This window comes from Cebidichthys violaceus, unplaced genomic scaffold, assembly GCF_023349555.1.
Source record: "Cebidichthys violaceus isolate CVI_PGR_0920_01 unplaced genomic scaffold, fCebVio1.0.p SCAF_21, whole genome shotgun sequence".
In the NCBI taxonomy this organism is placed as follows: domain Eukaryota; kingdom Metazoa; phylum Chordata; class Actinopteri; order Perciformes; family Stichaeidae; genus Cebidichthys; species Cebidichthys violaceus.
This window is the reverse complement of record NW_027176384.1, coordinates 2,006,994-2,029,938: the sequence shown is the minus strand read 5'-3', so window position 1 is coordinate 2,029,938 and position 22,945 is coordinate 2,006,994. Positions and strand designations below refer to the sequence as shown.

The 22,945-nt window shown below is 45.6% G+C and overlaps 1 protein-coding gene across 4 annotated transcripts in view; it reads right to left on the bottom strand.

Moving 5' to 3' along the window:
• Nucleotides 1-22,937, bottom strand: part of celsr1a (cadherin EGF LAG seven-pass G-type receptor 1a) — an 85,006-nt gene extending 62,069 nt beyond the window's left edge. For all 4 annotated transcript variants that reach the window (XM_068716880.1, XM_068716879.1, XM_068716882.1 and 1 more), the window contains exon 1: nt 19,164-22,937. In XM_068716880.1, the coding sequence (XP_068572981.1) occupies nt 19,164-22,698 (3,535 nt within the window). In that variant the 5' untranslated portion in view covers nt 22,699-22,937. The remainder of the gene's footprint in view (nt 1-19,163) is intronic.
• Between the last annotated feature and the right edge of the window lie 8 nt (nt 22,938-22,945).

Sequence of the window (22,945 nt, the reverse complement as noted above, 5' to 3'; positions counted from 1 at the left end):
CCGAAGATTATCTTTGGGAGTACCCAGTTCATGATTTGTGGAGAGAGACAAGTTCTTTTTTGGCGCTTTGAACACCATCAGCCGAGTGCCAGATATTCCCATTTTATTGGAGGTGAACTGTCAAAGAAGGGACAAGCAATCTATTCAAGGATTTTAGTTAGTTTACCTATTTACACAATGACAAGATACAAAAAACACACAAAAAGAGTAAAAAAAAGAGTAAAAAGGGCCATGCAAGTGAAATTTAAAAATGACACAAAAAAATGACATCAAAAACCTATCATTCAGTCATCATCAGTATGCAAGTGAGTTCAGGCAACTTCCATGATGAATCAGAGAGTGGTGTAATTTCCATGCAATTTGTAAACGCTTCTTTTTCATGCTGCTTCTACCTGTTTGTAATTGTGTGAGGTCAACTGAGACGGTTCATGTGTACGATTTTTAGATTGACATGCACATAAAACACCTACATACGCATTATACCTTTGCAGGATAGCTGGTGTCTACTAATGTATCACCATGGTGAGTCCTTTCAGTGTGTGTGTGTGTGTGTGTGTGTGTGTGTGTGTGTGTGTGTGCGTGGTTGGCTGAATAGTATTAGCACTATTAGATCTTTTTAAAGTCCTTATTCAAGAGATCACAAGAGGGTGAAGAGTCAAATGGGCCAGTCTCTGTTTCTTAGGAGAGAATCACTCAACTATAACCAGGAATGCACACACACACACACACACACACACACACACACACACACACACACAGCCTAGTCAACAGTTGGTCGAGCTCTGCTGCTCTGCACACACATTGTCCTCAGACACAAACACATGCGTTCCCATTTCCAACTGCCCGTACAAACAAACACAAGTGTGTACACATAAACAAATGTACAAACGCCAATCACACCCTCACGACCTGCACATATGGACACACCGCTCCTCCCCTCACTCTCTCTAGCATTGATCCCGTTTGATAAGCTGACAGTGGACAAATAGTCAGTTTGGGGGGGGGGGGGGCGCGCACTGATCAAAAGCCTCCTCGCGGGCCGACCCGCAGCGCTCTCTTAAGAGCTACCCTAATAGGACCGGAGTATCCATTACACCGACACCAGACCCAGTCTCTCTCTCTGCTGTTAGCGGCTCACGTCCCTTGCTCATCCTGGCCCACACATATGTATTTCTTTCATTCACTTTTATTACAGACACTTCATGAGTGTAGTAAAATATCCAGATTTTATTGCAAAATCTGTTTACGAAAAGCAACAAATCGACTTGAAATCATTGTAAATACAGAAAACAATATAGTATATCTTGAAAGAAATACATTTCAAACATGAATCTAAACTTTTTTCTTTCCTCTTCTCTCTCCGCCTCATTCCAACTCTTTACTTTCCTGTGTCTTTCTCTCTGAGGAGGTGTCGGGTTGCAGTTATTGTTGGTGCTGGTTACTGATAAAAAGGGTGCCTAGTTACCAGCCAGCGCACGATTGGCTCTTTTCAACAAAGCAGGGTGAAAATAAAAAGGGGGGGGGGGTGGGACTGGGTGGTATGGGGAGGTGTCGCCCTGGGAAACCAGGAGGCTTGCGTCAATTTAAATAGAGACTCGGGCAAATCTCCAAGACATTTGTGTGTGTGTGTTCAAGTGTGTGGATGCATGCGTGCATGGGGTCGTTTTCAGAGGACAAAGCTCAGGAGACACCGACCCTTCCGACACCCCTGAATACCCCACCGACACCTGCTGAATGCCCGCTGAATACCCCCATCTTGCCTCCACCCCTGCTGGCATTAAAGTGGCACTCTGCCAAACTCCACCTCCTCACGGCCGCCTGGTTAAAGGGGCAGTTAATGCTTAATACTGACATAATACAAATAATCTTCAAAACGCATGTTTAAAAATAATATATATATATTCCAGAATGCAATTCATTGTAATTTAAAACAAGGAAAATCAGCAAATACTCAGTTTAACTCATTCAATTAATCCAATAATCAATGGATTGTTTCAGTTCTGCAATAATGTGACAAAACGTACTGTAATGAAGCCAACATCTTAGGAATCAGTCATTTGCCTTCGTCTTCTTCTTCTGAAGCACTGAGGTAATTGAGGTATATATATGCAACTAAATGCCCCGACATTACATTGGTAATATGCCACTGAACCAGCAGAGACAATTTAAAAGATGTAAAGCAAGGCAAAGAAAATAACTCAAGTTCAACATAAACTGCATGCTTGTGTATTCCCTTGGGTTCTCCACTTTTTCATTATTCAAACAGTAATGATGTTACTACTCTGAGGGAAACCACACACACACCCTTGTTTTTGTTTAACTACCCCCCCTCCAGCAAGTGGCAGGTCTGCTAGTTACAAGGTTAGCCACTGGATGAAAAGAATACCTACCATTTCTCACTTTATGTCTGCTGTCAAACCCACAAGGCAGGAAAAAGCACCAAAGAATAGAGTGACTTTTACAAAAGCAGGCTGCTATAATTGTTACTTTCCATTCCTAATTAGCCACGGTAAAACTCCCCAGCTACCTCACCCTCTGTTCTCCCGTCGAGTATCTGAGGCCTGGAGGCTTGCTCTTAAGACCTGCTGTCAACTCCAGGAAGTCTAGAGAAACCCTATAAATTGTTAATGTATTAGCCGGAACTGTCAGAGGATGAGAAAGCTAACAATTATCCAAAGATGGCACAGAAAATGCAGTTACCTTAAGATTTATATTTAATAAATCCTGGAATTTCCCAGAGATAATTATTCAATGTATTCACATTTTGCAATTGCCTCTCTATGTTGTGGTTTAATTGCTAGTGGCTGTGTCCACCTTTCCCGCACTTCAGATTGCCTTTACATGCAGTAATCCAGTTACTGTTCTAGTCTTCTCAAAAGCCACTGGATAAAACTGGTAAAAGATACTCTGGATAAGCTCACAAACATAAAAAAATGGATGTGTCATTCATTAGCGTTACATATTTTGGGAAGCTGAGAGATTGCGCTCCGAATGTATTTGGCTAATTGTCCTGACAGACGCACAGTATTAGCGGCACATGGAGTGTATCAGCTGTTCAGACGCTGGGGGCCAGTTGGTCCCTCAGCCAAATGTTATCTCAATCAATGAGTTCATTCATGAATCCATTCAGTCACTAAATCAGGCAGCCAGTCAGATTCACCGATTCATTCATGCATTCAGTCCATCGGTTAGTCAGCCGCCAAACCCGCCAGCAGATTGAAAACAGTGTTTAATACAGACACAGATGGCTGGACCTGGGCCGGGCTCACAGCCCACCTGGAGCTGCTTGGCTGCCAGCTGACCTCTTGATGTTTCTATCCTCCTCCTGGCCCTGCGCCGCCACCGATTCAGCTGGGACGAGCCACCACTGAAATACCTTACTCGCTCTCTCTTTCTTTTGTTTGGGTTACCAAAAAGAAAGTGGAGAGAGGATTACGGAGGGGAGCTCAGGTGCAGCTCACAAAGACCGTTTGTGCGCCACATGTGTTTTTTGTGTCCCGGTTTTACAGGCCCTTACTGGGTTTTACTGGTCGGTGGCCTTCATCATGTTAATCCCGGGGGAGCCCAGTGATTCCATTAAGGTTTGAGGGCTTTTGAGTGAGGGAAATAAAAAAACACAGAATGCATAAGTGGAAGAGAGAGTAGGAATCTTCGCTTTCAGAACCAGAAAGAAACAGCAACCGACAACCCTCTTTAATGCATCAGCTGTAACACTATTTGAGTAGAGCCATGAACATCCCGTTTACAAGACGAGGCTGTTTGGAAGCAGTAAAACGCAGCCACCATGGGGGTTGCAGAGGTAGAGGGCTAGTGGGGAGAAAAACAGTGGTGTAACAAAGCGGTACGGTTGAGTGGAGGGGAATAATTCCCTCTCACCGGGAGATTCTTTGAAGTCCAAAAAAGAGAGTATGTGAGGGTTAAAAAAGGGGGACATGCCCCCCCCCACCTCTTTCCTTTCCTCTTTCCTCTTTCCTTCCTTTCTTCCCTCCTCCTGAAGTCACATCATTTCACTCCCTTCCTCTGACGATTCATCTGTCTCCCTTACTTCAGCTCTTATCACGGCCAGAACTTCCATCCCCATTAGCCTATATCTTCCTCCTGCTCCTCCTTTGTTTACTTCTTCCCTTCTTCCCCTCTCCCCTCGTCTTCTCCTCCAGAGGGTCAGTTAAATGTCAATGCATTGTGCTCAGTGACACGGCTGACAAGAATGGTGTGTGATAATGAGTCAGCTTCAGGAAAGAAAAGGGAGGGAGGCAGTGAGACGGATCAGTTTCTTTCAACTTACCAGTTTCCTTAAGGAGAGTATCCATAACCTCTGCATTTCAGTTTCTAAACCAGGCAATAAAGCTTGTTTAAAGTATTTTTCTGTTATTAATTCTCAACAAAAAATAAGTCGGAGTGGTCAGTAGAGGCTACATGTAAGCAACATTTTCTTCCCTTCTTTTTTTTTCCAGAGATAATCTTTCCTGTTCGGAGTTTTCTCCTTGCCAATCCGGCCTTGTCCCGATCCTAACCCCTTTTTTTCCTGCTTAAAAAGTAATTATAGCCCATGCTGGTTTGAATGGTCTACCCATAAGTCCGACAGGTTCATTATCCTGCATCAAACACAGGGCTTTTGTGTGTGAACCTATTGCTATGTAATTCTTAGCTACTCCGCAGGAACACTAATGAACAATGCCGATTTACAAAACTTTACTGTCCATCACAATGTGACAGGAGTTTGTCACACACTTTTTTAGCATTTGGGTGGTCCCACTTGTTCTCACGGACGTTGACAAATTGACAGCATTCCTCACTGAAAATACAGTAGCAATTACTGTCAGCACGTAGCGTGGCTAATAATTACAGTTTCTCACTATAAGGATATCTTCAGATTCTATATCGCAAAATGAAAGACTTTTGTTTCCCTCAACAATATATTGTTAACACACAGTTAACTATCTGTCTGTTCTGTCATTTCATTCATGTCAAAGGCGAAGACACTGTTCACAAAAAACCTCTACATCTCAACTTTGTGTTCTTCAAAATCCCAATCTCCGTCCCTCCTCTCATACTGGGGGACTTATCAGGGTGGGGGAAGCAGTAAATTATGACTTCAGCTCAACCTGAAGGGACAAGCCCCAACATCACAAAGCTATTTAGCCGACCCCCAGAGAGACTAATTTTAATGGGCTCGCGAATTACAGTCTCAGCACTTCACATCAATCAGTCACAAATACAGACTATTTCTGCTCTTCAAAAAAAGGTTATTGAAGTATTGGGGCTGTGTTATGACACGTTTAGATGCTTTCAATGAAAGTGGGAAAGAGAGGAAGAGCAGGGTCACTATATATACTATAACAAGACGAAGGGCCGTAAGCTCTACTGGCTTTGTGTGTGTGTGTGTGTGAATACTGCTGACAGGAGAGGGAGGGTGTAAATGTTGTAGTCGGTGCCTCAGACATTTCTATAGGGCAATTTGCTCTTTTTAATGTGTTTTGAGTGTGTATTTGAAAGTCAAACCACACTGTATGTGCACAAGCCCTACCGCACATGCACACACACTTAAAGTGAAGTCAGACTAAAGATGCTTCTTGAATTTTGCTCGCAGGTGAAGTCTTTCCTGTGGTGGAGGCTGGAATGCGGAGGCTTTTAAGTAGGAAGAGAAGTGACTTCTAGTAAGACATCAACGCAAGTGTGTGTTTATGTGTCAGAGAGAGTGTGTGTGTGTGTGTGTGTTCTCTATTGATACTGCATCTGTTCCACCTCACCAGATGTGGTTTAATCCCAGGTGGGAGGTCTATAGTTTTCCAGAGAAAAAGAGGGAATGGTAGTCTTTGAAAAGTTGTATATGTGTGTGTGTGTGTGTGTGTGTGTGTGTGTGTGTGTGTGAGAAAGTGATGTTTAGCAGGTAGAATATTTACCATGGTCAAATTCTAAGTTCAGCATGCTAACATATGCTAATAAGTGCTAAACACAAAGTCCACCTGAGGCTGATGTAAATGGAATTAGTTTTACGGACGTTTGGTCATAAACCAAAGTATTGGACAAATAATAAAAAAAACGATCTGACACTGGCACAAGATGACCAAAGTCAGCAGGATTCATCCTCTGGGGATCATGAATGTTATTAGATTATTGACAGTGTGAGATCTCTGCAGGGAAAGTGAGCCAGTGAAGCACCAAAACAAACAAGGATATAAATAAGAATCAGATACAGGCTCCACTTACGCAATGCCAGAGGTATGCCAGCCATGGCTGCTGTCATCGCTTTTGTAATAATAGGGGGCTTTGCTGCCATTGGGGGCTTTATCAGCCCCCAATGGCTGAGTGACTACAGAGAGCAGGTATGGATGGGAATACAAGGCCGACTGTTTATACGTGTGCACGTGAATATGTGTGTGTGTGTGTGTGTGTGTGTGTGTGTGTGTCTCAAAGGTTGATCATCCCAGCTGCGAACCAAGTTGGCCTGAAGCCAAACCACAACTAACCACAGCTCACCTCTCTCATTTTATGGATGCTGTCTTACATGGCTGACAGGACTCGACTCATATCAGTTTTGCCCTCTGAGCACAAATGATGTACGACTCTGCAGATATCGAAGTATCTCTTCTGTTAAAATACAGTACAAAATGTAACCGATCCTACCAATCTATCTATTGGGAGCAGCGGGCAGCTATTCACCATCACCCGAGGAATGTATACATGTATAGGTGTGTGTCTATGTAGTGATGAATGTGTTGGAGAGCAGCAGTATGCCAGGCATGGGGAGCCAGCTGTCGGCCCCCAGAGGACCTCAGTAAGTTAAACAGCAGAACCAACTCATTCCTCACATCACATGCATGGCCGAGCTCGGACCACATGTGGTATCAGATGTATGGCAGTCTAATGCGTGCATGAAGCACTCAGGATCCATGTCGCATACGTACATGACCGAGGGGCCTCCAGAAATGTGGGACCATCAGCACCAGGAGCTCACAAGATTAGGACGACAGACTTTACTGACGGCTTGTAAAGACCAACACGCATGCTGAGAGTCTTGAAAAATTGGATAAAAAAAACAAATAAGTAGATCGCAAACTAGTGTTGTAAATAAATGTTTAATTCATAATCTTCTTACTTTGGGCTCAGCACCGTTTGGTTTGGATGTGCAAATAGGGGTCTATTTTTCATTAAGATTCCACATAGAAAATCATGTTCATGAGGAAACATCCAAATGCTAACTACGAGCTAAAAAAGAGGTTTCAAATTGGATTTTCAGTGTCACAAACCACTTCTGTCCCTAAGAAATGTGCTTAAAAGTACTCAACGTTCCTCTGATCCCTGTAATAAAAGGTTCCCATTGAACCCTCCAAATTGAAATACCCCGTCCTGTGAGTCCATTGTGACCTGTGTGACTCTTGACACATTGAGACAATCACTTCACACAAACAAGACAAAGCTGCTGGCTGGGGTGAGAGCTGGCTGCAGAAAGGGCCATCAGCATTTGAAGACACCCACAGACACCCACTTTTGACATGTTAAAACTGAGCCTTTTCCTCACCTGTGCCTTTCATGTGAAAGCAGCTTATCGGTGAGAGCACTGTATTCTAATATTAGAGGGAGACAGAGAAAGGACAGGATTGGGAACTGGAAGAAAACATGCAAATGAAGGCCTGACTCTTGACCGTCAGCTCTGTGACCTGCTGACGGTCTGTGGGCGCGGTCCTCTCCCTGCTTTGGTTTCTCTGTCGGCATCTCTTATTAAGAGGGAACATGAATTTCCTCATTCACCGGGACACAAGCTGTAAATCATTATTTTGGTCTAACCATCAAATGTTCCTGTGCGGTTAGGATTTAAAAATGTACTCCACGAGTGCAGCAATTACATTGCACACAGGAATGAATGATGATAACTATGTATCTGACTATCAAGTCCTTTATATTAAACAGCACAGTAAACAATTATGAATGGAAATATTGCATGCTGAATGAATGAGCAAATATTAGCTTTTTGAGCGGAAGATAGCGAACCCTCAGTACACAGCTCTGGATCAAACAGAATCATTATTCAAGTCCCAGATAACAATGTCTGAGTGACTAAAAACCATGACTTTAAAGGGCGCATGAGCCATGTTAACTTATTCCACGTCTGTCTCTGTCCATGTTTCCCAAAGAAAGACGAGCGTTATCTGCGACAAACAGAAGGTAGGACGACCGACAGTCCAGATGACCCCACAGTAAGTGGACGTTTACTCAATGGAGACAATGGAGCCCTCAGCTGCTAAAGTCTAAGCCCTCCACTTTGTCTGTGTGACCTGGGGGGGGCCCAAGTTGAAGTGACCGTAATCAGAGGTCACGGCCCCTGAACCTGCATCGTCTCATCGGGTCTTTTTTTTTTTTTCTCGGCCTGACAGAAAGCAGACGTTAAACGTGGTCTCGACTTGTCCTGTCCCCACGCCTCATGACTGAGTCAAATTTGAAGCCACCGTGCTGTTTGATGTGATCTGCTGTCTATCAGAGAATATGGAACACGATTCCTTCACCATTACGAGGCTGAGATGTAAATGCAGCCAAGAAATAACTGAACCTAACCGGTACATGCAATAACTTGCTTAAAGTGACTTGGTTCTGTCTTGCCTTGTTGCATTGAGTGGCAACAGGGGTTCATCTACTTTAAAGCAGTGAAAAGAGTCTATTAAGAACTGATGGCTACGTGAACCACTGAGCTAAATCAACATGGAAAGTGATTCTGGCAGCATTTTAGAGGATCCTGTTTTGCTGCCGTGAGTGTCTGTGGTCAGACAGTGAGCATCTCCATTAGTCTCTAACGCACTAGCACAACACAAGCAGAAGTAGCGCTGGCCGACGTCCCACTTTGTTGCAGTGAATTAGTATTGACACTAAGTCCAGTGGAGGTCCCTGAGGTCAAAGAAGTTCTGTTCTCTAAAGCAGCACAGTGGCATCGTCGGACATTTTTTTAAGTGTCAACACCCAGTCGGAAAGTTTCCTCCCCACAGCTCTTATCACTGAAGAGACATCAGGAATGAGCAGGAGCCGATTCCTCACATTCACCTGATCTACTACCACACACACACACACACACACACACACACACACACACACACACACACACACACACACACACACACACACACACACACACACACACACACACACTCCTCGCTGTAACCCAGGATGTGATTTAATAAGGCACTGCTGAAGTGGACGGCAGCATGTTCGTCATTTTCAAAACATCACATGGGATAATCGTAGACAGAGAGAGGCATTGTGAGCCCTTGTCCTGCTCCATAACAGAGGTGTCAGGAGTGCTGTTGGACATCTTTCAACAGTGATGAAGAGGAAGCTATCAGGTCCAGTTTCTCTTTGAACATACAGACTTACTAAGTTGATTACTATTAGCAAAACTGGCAGGATTGTTTGAATTTATGTTGTGGACCATCTAAAACCTATTTTTTGTGAAAAGGGCAGGGAATCATGTTGCTATGCTTAAGTTCTTGGCATGTCTTGAAATCTACATCATAATGTGTTATTAACAAATTATATGTTTAAATACTGCTTATAGATTATAAATGATAAAAGACAAAATCTCCATTTAAGAGTGGTATCAATTCAATCGTGTAATGTGTGTAATGTATCATGCAAGAAAAAAACATGGTTCATAAAAATCATGCAGAATGTGATGTTATGTATGTGTGACAAACATTCACCAGGAACTTTTAAGCACATTTGTGAGTTGCACTTTGTTAAAGCTGTTCCTGGAAGATGGAGCAGCCGTTACTTTGATACCCGTGTAACTGAAGACATTTTTGGGAGGATGAGGCGGTTTTTTTGTGCGCCGTATAAAAGGTGGAAGGGATCTTTGTGTGAAACTTGGCCTTAACACTCCGGGGGAAAGAGGTCGGTCGCTGCATGAAAAGCCCACGGTCTGTGTTTGTGTGTGATCTGGATTATGAAGGAGCGACTGCATGTGCAAGTGAAAATGCATGCTTATATACAGGTTACGGATGTGTTTTTTTCTATATGTATGTGTAACCCATCCAAAATGTAACAGGAGGATATCTCAGTTCAAAGAAGCGTTTTGACACCCTATCAAAAGGCAGAGCAAACCCAATACACCTCGGAGCTCCCTCTGTCTACATCGAGGTATCCGTCTCTCCCTCTCTGTTAAAAGACGAGGCCTGGAGGTGTTGGGGAAATCACACAAAGCTTCAATCCGCACGCCTTAGTCTGTGCCTTTGAAATGCTTACAGAGGCCTAAGCCGCTCCGCCCGTAGGAGCCAAGTGTGACCTAGGGTGTGGCGTTCGCTTTGCCTGCGATGCTCCATGTGCTCTTATATATGTGTGTGATAATGCATAATGAGTGCATACTGTGCGCACACATATTTCCCCTTAAAGCTGACAAGAGAAAGGTGCTGTCAGAGCAGAACAGAAGCTGTCATGGAGGTTGTAAGGTGACGACCGTGATGACAGCAGTTGTGACTGACACATTGGGGGGAAAGGGGGGTAAGATTATTCCCAAAATGTTCCTCTGCCAGTTCAAATCCCCTCATGACAGTAAACATCCAGGCCACAGAAGTGCCCCTGAGCAAGACATTAAATCCTTTTGCGCTTGACTTCCCCTGAGGGGGAAAAAAGAAGTATCGTTCCAGGGATCAACAGTCACAAATGCTAACAGGAGAAAGTAGCATCCGTTCTGAAAATAAAAACCTCCGTAGAGCAAACACGACTTTGACTCTACGGCCACGCTAGCAGGTCTGTGAGGCTGTACTTAGCTGCTCCAAGCTAAATGCTAACATGCTCATAACGACACTGCTAACTTTCTGATGTTCGGCAGGTGTGCTTTTCAAATTCACCTCCTTCGATTCGTGTGTTAGCATGCTAAGATTTGCTAATTAGCACTGACGACAAAGTAACAAGCTATGGATGACAACAATGTAATTAGTTTTGCAGACTGCTAGCATGGCTGTATATCACGCTGCCAGCCAACTCAGGAATACACCTACGCAGGATCTATAGATGCATCAACACCACCAGTGATCTACGCACGATTGCGACTTAATCGAAAAGATAACATTTGGGGAAAGTCGAGTGCTATTTGACAGATAGCAAGACACAAAGGGGCAACAATTTGAGAGCCAAGCGTGCATCAACAAGTTCCCACACACAAGGTATTAACCGTCAGGATTACACCTGTCACCTCCTCCTTCTCTGGCTGTCGCTAAAGGGGGAATGACTAAAAACTGACACCTCTGAGAACACAATCTGGCATTAAGTCTCTCTGTGTAGTCCAAAGTCAACACTCGTAGATGGTCAGTGTTGAAGCCCCAATCGAGTTTATAAGGAAGTCCAATTATGAGATGGTGTCAGTTTTCAGGAAACACGTTGACAGAAATGTTTTCATCCAAACTTTTAACTCAAAAAACTCTTCTCGTCTACTTAAACCTATTTTTCACAATCATAAAGTGTAATTTCTTGTATCAAAGGATATTTTTGTAAATATAACAATTCCTCCAGAAGGGCACCTTTTTTGTTTAGGCCTGGATTAAGCAATGGAACTTCAACGTTCAACAATTATGGGTTTGTTTGTGCCAGTGAACTCAATCCATTTAAGCCATTTGACATTTCATCCTAATACCTGCATTGTCAGTGCCAATGCCAAGTCTTAATAGCTGTGAGGATCGTAGCCCATTACACGTAGGACTAACACACAGGGAGCAGGGGTTGGTCCTTAGTAATGGCTGAGATATGAAGTTACAGTTTGTGGCAGAAGTAATGACATAGGGAAGGATTAGAACAGAGGTTGCAGGGTACACTCCAAACAGCACAGTAAAGTTGTAATAGGTGGGAACTTGAAATTTTGTATTGCTTCTCCTCCTTTGTCCCTTCTTCTTCTCACCTTCCTGACTTCCTTCCTGACCACCTTCCTCTCAAACATAGATTAAACAGCCAACAATAAATTAGTTAGCAATAGAAAAGACAAATAATTCAATTTAATAACTGATGCATTTTGGGACGTTTATTGGATTTCTTGCAGAGAGTTAGATGAGAAAATTGACACCATTCTTACATTGGTATGCAAATATGAAGGTACAGCCAGCAGACAGTTAGCTTAGCTTAGCATAAAGCCTGGAAACAGGGGGGAACAGCTAGCCTGAATCTGTAACCTCTAAAGCTCACTGATTAATGTTTTACAATCTGCACAAGAACTATAGTGTTAAAACAAGTTGTCAAACCCCTTTAACTTCTCAGATTATTCGTGATAAATTTAAGATACAAGTTTTGCTTTCGAAGTAATGGCACCCAAAGTATTTCTGCGCACATAGTACAATCCTCTCTGAAGAACAGCTGCTGATTGCTTTCTGACACGGATTAAATGGTGCTCTTAAATCTTTCAAGTTCCTAATCTGTGTTTTTTTAAAGTCATTAAAAAATCATTGTCCGTCATTGTTGAGACCCTGATGATGAACACTTGGCTTCCTCTGGCCTTCGGTCTAGAATGAAGAACAGCCTGGACAACTCAGGCTGAAGTCTGGTTTCTAACAGTTGAAAAGTCAATTATGCAGCTCAAGGGCAAACTGTGTGTTTTTAAAGTAACCAGTGAGACATCGAAAATGGACTCTGAACCTAAGGCTTCATGCGTTGACAGAGTCACATGAACTTCAGTTCCCATGTGCACCACATAAGTAGATTCGGTACATCAGTAAACAGTCGGACCTCATGGCATGCAACCTACACATGACTGGTATTTGAACGCTCATTTACACATAAGTAAATGTCATGTCATTCACATGAGACTGTTGCCATAACTTGGCACCAGAGAGGCTTGGCAGGGCCAAGTGTCAAAGCCTAAAGCTTAAAAAACATAAATAAGACAAACAGGTACATAAAGATGACGTCTTTTGTTATTCGTACTCCGTAAACTCTTCTTTCGACTTCACTGTCAGTTCATCATGCGGGTTCCTACAGAATTCCTAAAACATATCCCACAAAATCAGATATGAGCCACAATCGTGTGAGCGCCGCACAACAAGCAACCAGTGGAGGGAGGCTCCAACCGTCCCCCTATCATCTCCTCTTTCTTCTCTTCTTTTGCCTCCTTCTCATTCACTGTCACACCTGTCATTCACTCTGGCTAGATAGCACTGTATAAACCCTGATCCCCCACCTCTCCACCACTTAACATTCCTGCAGCTGGTCACCGCGCATCATGACGCATGTAATGTCACACTCGTGAGCCGCCGGCGAGCCGCGATGCTCTCCGGGCCTCCTCGGCGAGCGGGACAAAGGGGAGTACTGTGTCGTCTGAGTGAGAGAGAATGAAAAGGGAAAGGGACTGAGAGAGGTGTGTCGAGTTACAATCAAGTACGACCCCTCCACCACCCAAAACCTGTTGGAGTTTGAGTGGTGAAATCACTGTCCTGCAGCATGTAAACGAGAGATAACCCTGCCTGTGTGTGTGTGTGTGTGTGTGTGTGTGTGTGTGTGTGTGTGTGTGTGTGTGTGTGTGTGTGTGTGTGTGACAGAGAGGGGAAAGGAGGGTGTGTAGCATCAGTGTGGCAAACCAGATGAAGGCCTTTAGCACAAACTCACATACATTAAAAACTAAAAGGGAAAGACAAGAGGTACAACTTCCCTCTGAATACCACCACTTCTACCTTGCTCAACCCGGACGTAAAACATAGGTGTTTGCAAACAAACAACCCCCCCGCAGCACGCACACTTGCATGCTGGGAAGACACCTCCGTTTCTGACGGGAAACAAGCACGGTGATCAGAGAGATTTAATGCTGGAAGCAAAACACCGATCTTGATAAAAAAAAGCGGCACATGGATTAAGAATATGGAAGGAAAGATGGCTGCAGTAGCCTACGGTGGACAGATTAGGGAGATTCAGACAAGGTAAAGGTAAAGGGAGCAGTTTGCCCCCAACCTATCCCACAATCGCCTATTCCTTCTCTCAGGCAGTGACGGCATCGGCAGACACCCTTGGATCCTTAAACGCCCCTCCTCTCTCTAGCCTGTAATTGAGTGTTCAGACATCAGTGGAGTCAAACAGTGACCGGTCCTGATCCCCATGGTATTTACACTTCAAACTCCGGTCTCCAGCCCGGAGGCACACATGCTCGCACAGACCCAAACATTAAAGCCCGCGGTGGATGTTACGAGATTAAGCTCGAGTGCGATTCCTTTCTCGAACATTGAACACACAAACAGAGACATGGAGACGAGAGCACAGTTATTACACCTGCACGTGTTCTCTGATCCGTCCTCTGGTGTGCAAAATGCATGCAAAGAGATATATACGGACACAGAGGCAGACAGGCATGTGGACGGACAGAGAAGGCGAGACGGACAGTAATCTAATAACTTTCTGTCACCACTAGGGACAGATTTAGCTTTGACAACCACACGGCGGGACGGCAACACTCTCCAGGCACACGGTAAAGCGACGGGTGCTTTCTTTGGAAAAGCACAGGGAAACAAAGGAAGAGGGGACAATGACTCAGAGGGTGAGAGGAAAGAGCAGTGAGACAGGAGCAGGAGGGAGGACACAGAGGGGAATGTGGAGAGAGGCGCAGCTTAAAGCCAGGAGTGTGCGATATCTTAGGAATGACTGGGATCTCCCAATATCAGTTACTGAGGGTGCCAAGCCCGGGAATGGCAGCATATCTCACACACATACTGCAGGAAAAACATATGAGCTGCTGCAGACAGGACTGAAGCACAGTCTATGCAGGCTCCGTCTATGCAGACTGCAGCAGTTTGAAACAACTTCGCCCCACACGCACGCACTTGTTATTGTGGTTATTCCACTTTACCTCTGTTGATTTTTGACTTAAGCAATGAAAGAATACTGACATCTCAGAGCCACATAGACAAGATCTCTCTTCCACACGTGCCTTCCGTGCTGCAACTCCCCCGCCGCCCCCTCTGCTCCATCCATCAGGTTCATAAGGTCATAAGTCATGTGTAGAAAAAGAGTTCAGGGTCATTTCTCACCACTGAGTGCATGTGTGTGTAAAACCCCATGTCCCGCTTTGATCTCACAGGTGAGAGGTCACGCGTGTCATCACTGCCACACCCGCGCTCGAGGAGTCGCTTCTCGCTTGTCAGAAACATCCAACACGAGACGGTTACCCGGGGAAAAGAAGGTACAAAACGGGAACAGAGAGACTGAGAGAAGGAGGTTTGTCCCATGACTCACAGCGGGGATAGTTTGTCTTTCCCAATGTGCGTTCTTGTTCACGGCCAAATAATGATTTGAAACCAAAAGAATGCCAGAGACAAGGGATGGTAAGGAACAGAGGAAGACTACTTGCTGGATCAGGTGATGATGATGATGTGGCAAGAGGGAATGAATGAAAAGCCAGAAAATTCATACAGAGGGCAACGCATCACGCCCAATACACAGTGTATTGTACAAGAGCAACTGGGCCTCCCAACGAAGAGAGACAACTACACTTGTCTTTCCTTATAAATAAAGTGGTTTTCACAGGAATGTGAAAACCACTGTGTGAGTACACACATAAAATAGGCTAAAGCTTTTGTGTCACAGTAAGAATCTAATTATGTGTATTGAGAGAGGAAGCAGAGAAAGTGTGTGTTGGAGGGGGTGGGCGGACGAGAACAGAAATGTTAAAAAGCTGAGCTATGCAACTCCTCGAACGGGATTAAGAGCCAAACCAAAGGCATGGAAGCTCAGTGAAAAAAATCCCCATGAGGGAAAAGAGGGGGAGGACAGGCAGGAGGTGTGTGTGTGTGTGTGTGTGTGTGTGTGTGTGTGTGTGTGTGTGTGTGTGTGTGTGTGTGTGTGTGTGTGTGTGTGTGTGTGCGTGTAGCGGCATGCCGTCCCGCTCACCGAGGTTCAGGAAAAAGATCAGAGCCGAGGTGGAAAAAGACGCTACAGCATCAATCACGCCTAATCGTTTAAGTGGGAATCTGCTGTGCTGTATCACCGAATGATAGAACACGACTCCACCTATAGCGGTGCAAGCTTTATCTTTGGCTGTTGTGAACCCCACCTATCAGGTAGAACGTTTCCTGGAAACATCAGGAAGCGGCAAGTTCGGTTGGAGCTGATCAAAGAATGTGGTAGTTACATGGACGAATAAGCGAAATCTCTAATTATCTAGACAGCTGACAGCCAAGGCATATTAACATCAGAAGCCAGCCAAGTGCTGGTGAATCTTGGCTTTAGATAATGGGTCTGACTGTCAGTTCTGGAAATCAACCAGCTGGTCTGAGAGTCTAATTGTGTGGCAACCACAATAACAAATTGGTGAAATGGTGATTCAAGGGTGCACCACTGCGAGCTAATTTTAACTTGTAAGAAATCACAGACCTGTCACTGACTGGATAGGGCTCAATGACGTCTAGTTTAAAATACAGAAGAGAAAGCCAGGCTAAAGGAGCATCACGCTGAAATACTGTACAACTCCGTTATTTGTGGCAGTTTCATATTGACAGATACTCAGCTATTAAAAAAACAGAAAGAAAGGTTTTAAGTGAAATTTGACAAGCTAAGATAAGAGCGCTTACAAAGAGAACACATAGCCCTTAGCTATCGAGTCACAGAGCTACCGCACCGCGCACCGCGCACACACACACACACACACACACACACACACACACACACACACACACACACACACACACACACACACACACAAGCACAGGGGGAGAGGGAACGAGGACAGATAGTGTTGTGGCTAGCAGAGTGTGTAAAGCCAGTTATCAGGGCCTTCTTGTGTTTCAGAAACATTCTCGGGCCTTCTGTTCGCCACAATAATAGCACCTGTGCACTTCTTGGACAGGTTCGGGGAAGAGCCTTGATTAGGACGATGTGAGGAGAAAAATGTCCTCCGCAGCCAAGATGTTCACTGTCATACATCAACAATCTCTTGCTCAATTGATCAGGAATAATAATCAGGGTTAAGTACTTAGGCAAGACAGAGCCAATGCACTCCGATCAATCTCATCAATCATGGACAGAGGACGTCAATGCTGATGTGAGCAGACATAATGAGCTGATAACTCTGATGCACTCAGAGATAAAACATATTGAGGTTCAGACTCGAGATCCATGAATGTAAAGCCAGACTTTACCGCATAGTCAGAGCTTTATTTGGACCCGGTTCGACTCGGGCCCCTACATGGGCCGGGGAATTAGAAAAGATAACAACAACAACAACAACAACAACAACAACAACCACGCAAAATAAAACTAAATATGCCAAAAGAGAATATGGGAGACCATTTGAGCCAGAGGCACAATCAGAGACTCGTCTCTCTTGTTAAAGTGCTATTAGCTCACCGATCCCCTGAGGCCTTCCTCTCCCAAGAGCCTGGGGTTGAAAGGTCAAGACACCAGCGGTAATGGTTACGTAACACTTGACCACCAAAAAGGGGGGAGGGGGACAATTTGTTTAATTCTACACGTGCTTACTTATATTTGTGTGCATGTGTGTGCGCACATGGTTGCAAGTAATGAAGGGGTCCAATCCCCTATGGGACCATTATGAGTTCACTGTTGTCAGGGATACGGCAAGAGCTGTCAGCTGTTTTTGACAAACATGAATGAGGTGTAAGTGAATGAGGACTGCAAGGCCGGTGACTATTGTGGTCAGTCGCTGCCTCCTCGGACGCTCCACAGGTCGTCTATAACGACCATAAAGCACTTAGAAAAGGACAGTCCGTCTTTTGTCCAAGATAAAGACAGGGCACAAGTCTTTTAAGAGAAACACTGTAGAGAAAGAAGGGGGCGACTGGGGGGAAGCCTTCCACTGCCCGATGAACCATGGTGTATAACAATGCAGGTTTAAGTCCAGCTCTGACTACTTTACCACTTTCAAAGGCTGAAATGCCCCTGAAATGAAATGATCAAAGAAAAATAATAAATTTGACAAAAAAACAAAAACTTCCTCGCCGTCAAAATGATTGACAGCGTACAGTTAAAATAACCACAAACATGATTTGATTATATACTGTGAATGTGGGCTTGCCCCAGTGCATCCTGGTCCATATGAGCTCATTTATAGTCCTACAGTATGTGTGATAGGCTGGCATGACTTAGTTTAAAGAGATGATAGAATGACAGAGAGAGGGTGAGCTGAGGAGATCTAGCTGTGTTGGGCCGTTTGCCCATTTCAGGGCTTAATGTGCTTTAAGAGATCAACTGACAGAGAGAGATGGAGAACGAGAAAAGAATAAAAAAGAAAGAAGGTTGAGCAACCACTTGTCAATAGGTGACAGGGTAGTTATTCTGTCGGGTATTAGAGTTATCCTGCCTGTTCAACTGCTTGATTAATGTCACTGCGGTTTCTTGCAAAGTGTGTGTGTGTGTGTGTGTGTGTGTGTGTGTGTGTGTGTGTGTGTGTGTGTGTGTGTGTGTGTGCTTGACTGTAGCCCTTACCCTGCCAATTTAGGTGTGAATGTTCCGTGTTTGCATTTGTCTAATCTTTAACTTGAAAGAACAAAGTCTGCTTCTGTAGTGGGAAAAAAAAAAGAAGCAATTTACGGCATTTTTCACCCTGCATGTCCTTGTAATATGAACGCACAACAATCACTGAGATCTAAACTCATGTTACAGAAAGTTACACAAAAACAAAACTCTGCATCAAAAACTTTCGTTCAAAATCGCCGTTTGTGTGAGATACTATGCACATCGTGGTAAGTTATTCTGGGAAAAATCCTGGAAGACAGCTTGCCACAAGATGTACATAAATCTCCCTGCAGCGCACCTACACCAGGCCTTCAGCCACTTCAAAGAGTGCGGCCTATTTGCTCTAAGGGAGGGAAATCATGCGTGTGCATACGCCTGCCCTATATGCATGTGTGTGTGCTCTAACTTGGGACAGAAACCCACATATCTACAACAACAAAGCAGGTTCAGTTATCACGGTGACCTGCTGATAGCACCTTTTTATTACCTCAACCAACCACTTGCACACAATACATTTATCACCCAAATGGCACAAAAGCAGCACAACCGGATCCTGCATAGAGCCTGCAGCAAACACTCACTGAACATACAGTCAACACCACAGCCGAAACCTGCCCTCGGTCTCTATTCAACAGCAGATTCTATACTCGGCAGAGTGATGATGCATCACACATTTTATCACCTTGTTACACATGTAACTGACATGGAAATAGAGAAGAAAAAAAAGATGTCTTTCTTACCTGACACGGAAATGGTCATGGGTGCTTCCAGGGTCCTGTCATTGTCCAGGTCCCTGCTCAACCTCAGATCCCCAGTGTCCTCGTTCAACAGCAGCAGATTGAGCTCATTTCCAGACTCAAACTTGTACCGCAGCTTATCCGACACATCCGGGTCATGAGCTGGTACCTTTCCTATTATTCCTGATGGGAAACTGTTGGACTTGTTGGTGATGTAGTTGTTGAAGATAATCTCAAAATTCTGCAGCATCGGCATGTTGTCATTTATATCTACGAGGCGGATGTGCACAGTGGCCCGACTCACTAGTGGAGCTGAGGTGGCCTGGACCACAATGACGTACTCTGTTTTAGCCTCATAATCCAGGTCTGTGAGTGCAGTGAGGTCGCCATTAAAAATGTCAAGCTGGAAAACTTCTGGAAAATTCCCTTCTACAATCTGGTACATGATTTGAGCATTGGTTCCCTCGTCGGGGTCGGTGGCAGTGATCCGGGCCACGACGGACCCCACCTGGCTGTTCTCCTCCACGTCAATGAACAGCTCATCCTTCTCAAACACTGGAGCGTTGTCATTTATGTCTTGGACAACCACGTGAATGGGAACAGCAGCCTTCAGAGGTGGAACCCCCCTATCCACAGCGTAGGCTTTCAGATTGTAAACAGGAACATTCTCCCGGTCCAGTTTGCGAGCAGTTCTGATGATACCGGAGTAAGGCTCGATGTAGAAATCCCCCTCTCCGTCATCGCCACCCTGAAACGTATAGCTCACCCTGCCATTCGAGCCAGCGTCTTTATCCGAAGCAGAGATCTGGAGAACGCTGGTAAAGACAGGTGCGTCTTCCAATACGGACCCCTGGTACCTGTCCCTTAGAAACTGAGGAGTATTATCATTGGCATCAAGGATGATAATCTCCACATAGGCGGTATCAGATTTCTGAGGGATGCCATTGTCTCTGGCAATGATGGCTAACGTGTATGAGGCCTGGTCTTCATAATCAATCTCCATTTGTGTCGTGATGGCACCTGTATCTGGGTCAATTTTAAACTGAGGAACATTGTCCTCCATCACATACGTGACGCGAGCATTTTCCCCCGTGTCCTCGTCCGTCGCACTGATCACCACCACAGTGGTGCCGACTGGTTTCTCTTCGCAGAGCATCACCTGGTAGTTGGCATTTTGGAAGACGGGCCGGTGCGTGTTGGCGTCCGTCACGTTGATGAACACCTGAGCAGTGTCGTAGCGTGTTCCATCACTGGCGGTGACTGTCAGGACGTACTGGCGTTCCTGCTTGTAGTCCAAGGGGAGGGCTAAAGTGATGAGACCGCCGCCGCTCTGGCTAGTGATGGCAAAGCGGTTCCTGGTGTTGCCACTGGAGATCTGATAGGTCACCACGCTGTTGATGTCGCGATCTACGGCCGTCATTGTCAGTACGCTGGTACCCACGACAGCATCTTCATTGATCTTCAGCGAGTAGACCTTCTCTGTAAAAGTGGGCACGTTGTCGTTCACATCCAGCACTGTGATGCTGACGCTGGCTGAGGAGGACATCACAGGAATCCCATTATCTCTCGCCTCCACGCCAAAGGTGTAGAAGTCCGTGGTCTCCCTGTCGAGCTCTTCATTCACTGTGATCCAGCCCGTGCTGTTGTTGATCGTGAACGGAAAACCTGGCGTGGTGTCAGTTAACCGGTACACCAAACGGGCGTTTTCTCCAGAGTCACCATCAATTGCTTGAATGTGGATTACAGAGTAACCAATGGCCACATTTTCCAACACGGTAGCCTGAAAAGGTGTGCTGACAAACATGGGGGCATTGTCGTTCACGTCCACCACTTGCACCACCACCATCCCTGTGCCGTTTATCAGAGGAGGCCTGCCACCGTCCTGAGCCTTAATCCGCAAATTATATTCTCGAATCATCTCATAGTCCAGAGGATTGATGATATCAATCACACCAGTGGGGGAGTGAATGTAGAACTGTCCTTTAACGTTGCCACTGATGATGCTGTAATGAACTTTGGCGTTATTCCCCTCATCTTTGTCCGTAGCTTCCACCTGGGTGACTTTGGTGTTAACCGCCACATTCTCAGGGATCTGTACAACATACCTCTTTTCAGTGAACTGTGGGTAGTTGTCATTCTCATCCTCTACAGAGATCTTGACAGTAGCGGTGGCACTGCGGGGTCCGGGGTCTTTGCCCTGGTCGTTGGCCTCAACAATCAGCTGGTACTTGGCCCGGGTCTCCCTGTCAGGCCGCTCTCTGATCCTCACCAGGCCGTTCCGGGGGTCGATTTCAAACACAGAGTTAACTCCGTCGCCGTTGACGATTTTATAAATCATGTTGGCGTTGGAGGGAGCGTCCCCATCAGTGGCTCGGACTGTCATCACTTCAAACCCTGTTTCGACATTCTCCCGGATGCTAACGCGGTATTCAGTTTGCTCAAACACCGGGCTGTGGTCGTTTGTGTCACTCACGGTGACGGTGAGGTAAGAAGTGGCAGATCTCTTGGGGGAGCCGTTGTCAATCACAGTGACTTTGAAAACATGGGTGTTTTTGACTTCTCTGTCTAGTGACTGGACGGTTGTTATGCTCCCTGTCTGAGAGTCTATGTCGAAAAAGTCGTTGGACCTGCTGTCAAAAAAGGCCTCCATGCTGTACTCCAGCCTCCCTGCCTCTCCATCATCTGGGTCAGTGGCTTTCAGGGTGATAACCCGCGTGCCGGGCGGCTCATTCTCGGGCACGGACACCTGATAGTTGGGGAGCTGGAACTGGGGAGACGCGTTTGCTTGTCGCTTCCCCCTGCGGATCAATCTGCCAGACTTTCTCAGCATGCTCTCTGCGACGGACCCGTGTTGTTTATGCTGTTTTAGAAGCGTCAAACTCAGCCGCACGGAGGGCCTGCCGCTCGCAGAGCTGTGCAGCGCGCAGTGCAAACTCGCCTCGGGCTGTCCCCGGTGCTCAATACACAAGTCACTGGCCAGGAACAGATCCCCACGCCTGAACACTGCACTAAAGTCCTTGCCGACACACATGCTGTCCAAAAATGCGACGTTGCGCGTAAAGATGGGCAAAAGTTCTGTTACGTTCAGCAGCAGTTTACCTGCCGGTAAGCAGGAAGTCGCCTCCAGTTTCGTGAGGTGTTTAATGTGAATGTCTGGCTTACCTGACGATTTCTTTCTCTTGTATTTAATAAAACAGTCCTGGCCGTGAACGAACACATTAAACTGTGTCAGGATAACGTCCCCAGACGTCAAGGAACCTGTTCTGAAATAAACAGGCGCCGGGTTCCTCGCCGTGTGCGCGCACTGAACTTTGTGGGACAGACGGACTACCCCGTCGTGTCTCTCGACTTGGAAAAAGCTCTGGATGGATTTTGGGGATAAAGTCCTGTCAAGTTTAGAAGTCCATCCGGGGCCGAGCGACAGGTTTGCCAAAAGGGTCCCGGGCTGTAAAGTCTCCGAAAGGTGTATCTCCAAACATCCGGCGAGCGGCACGTTGAGCAGGACACAAACCCAAATCCAACATATCGGTAGCTCCATGCTTGTGAACCTGCCAAAATCCCATTCAACTTAAAATAAACTCCTCCGCAAAAGCCTTAACTGTCCCTCTCCCAACACCGCGTTTTGCTTTTACCCCTCATCGTGAAGTTTTAACGTGGAAAAAGTCGCTCCGTATCCATAGCATCGGCGCGTCCACGGCGCGCAGCAGCTGCGTTAACCCACACTGAGTTTAAAATGAGTACAAAATGGCTCCGTGGCTCTCCTCCGCCTCCTCCTCCTTCTTCTC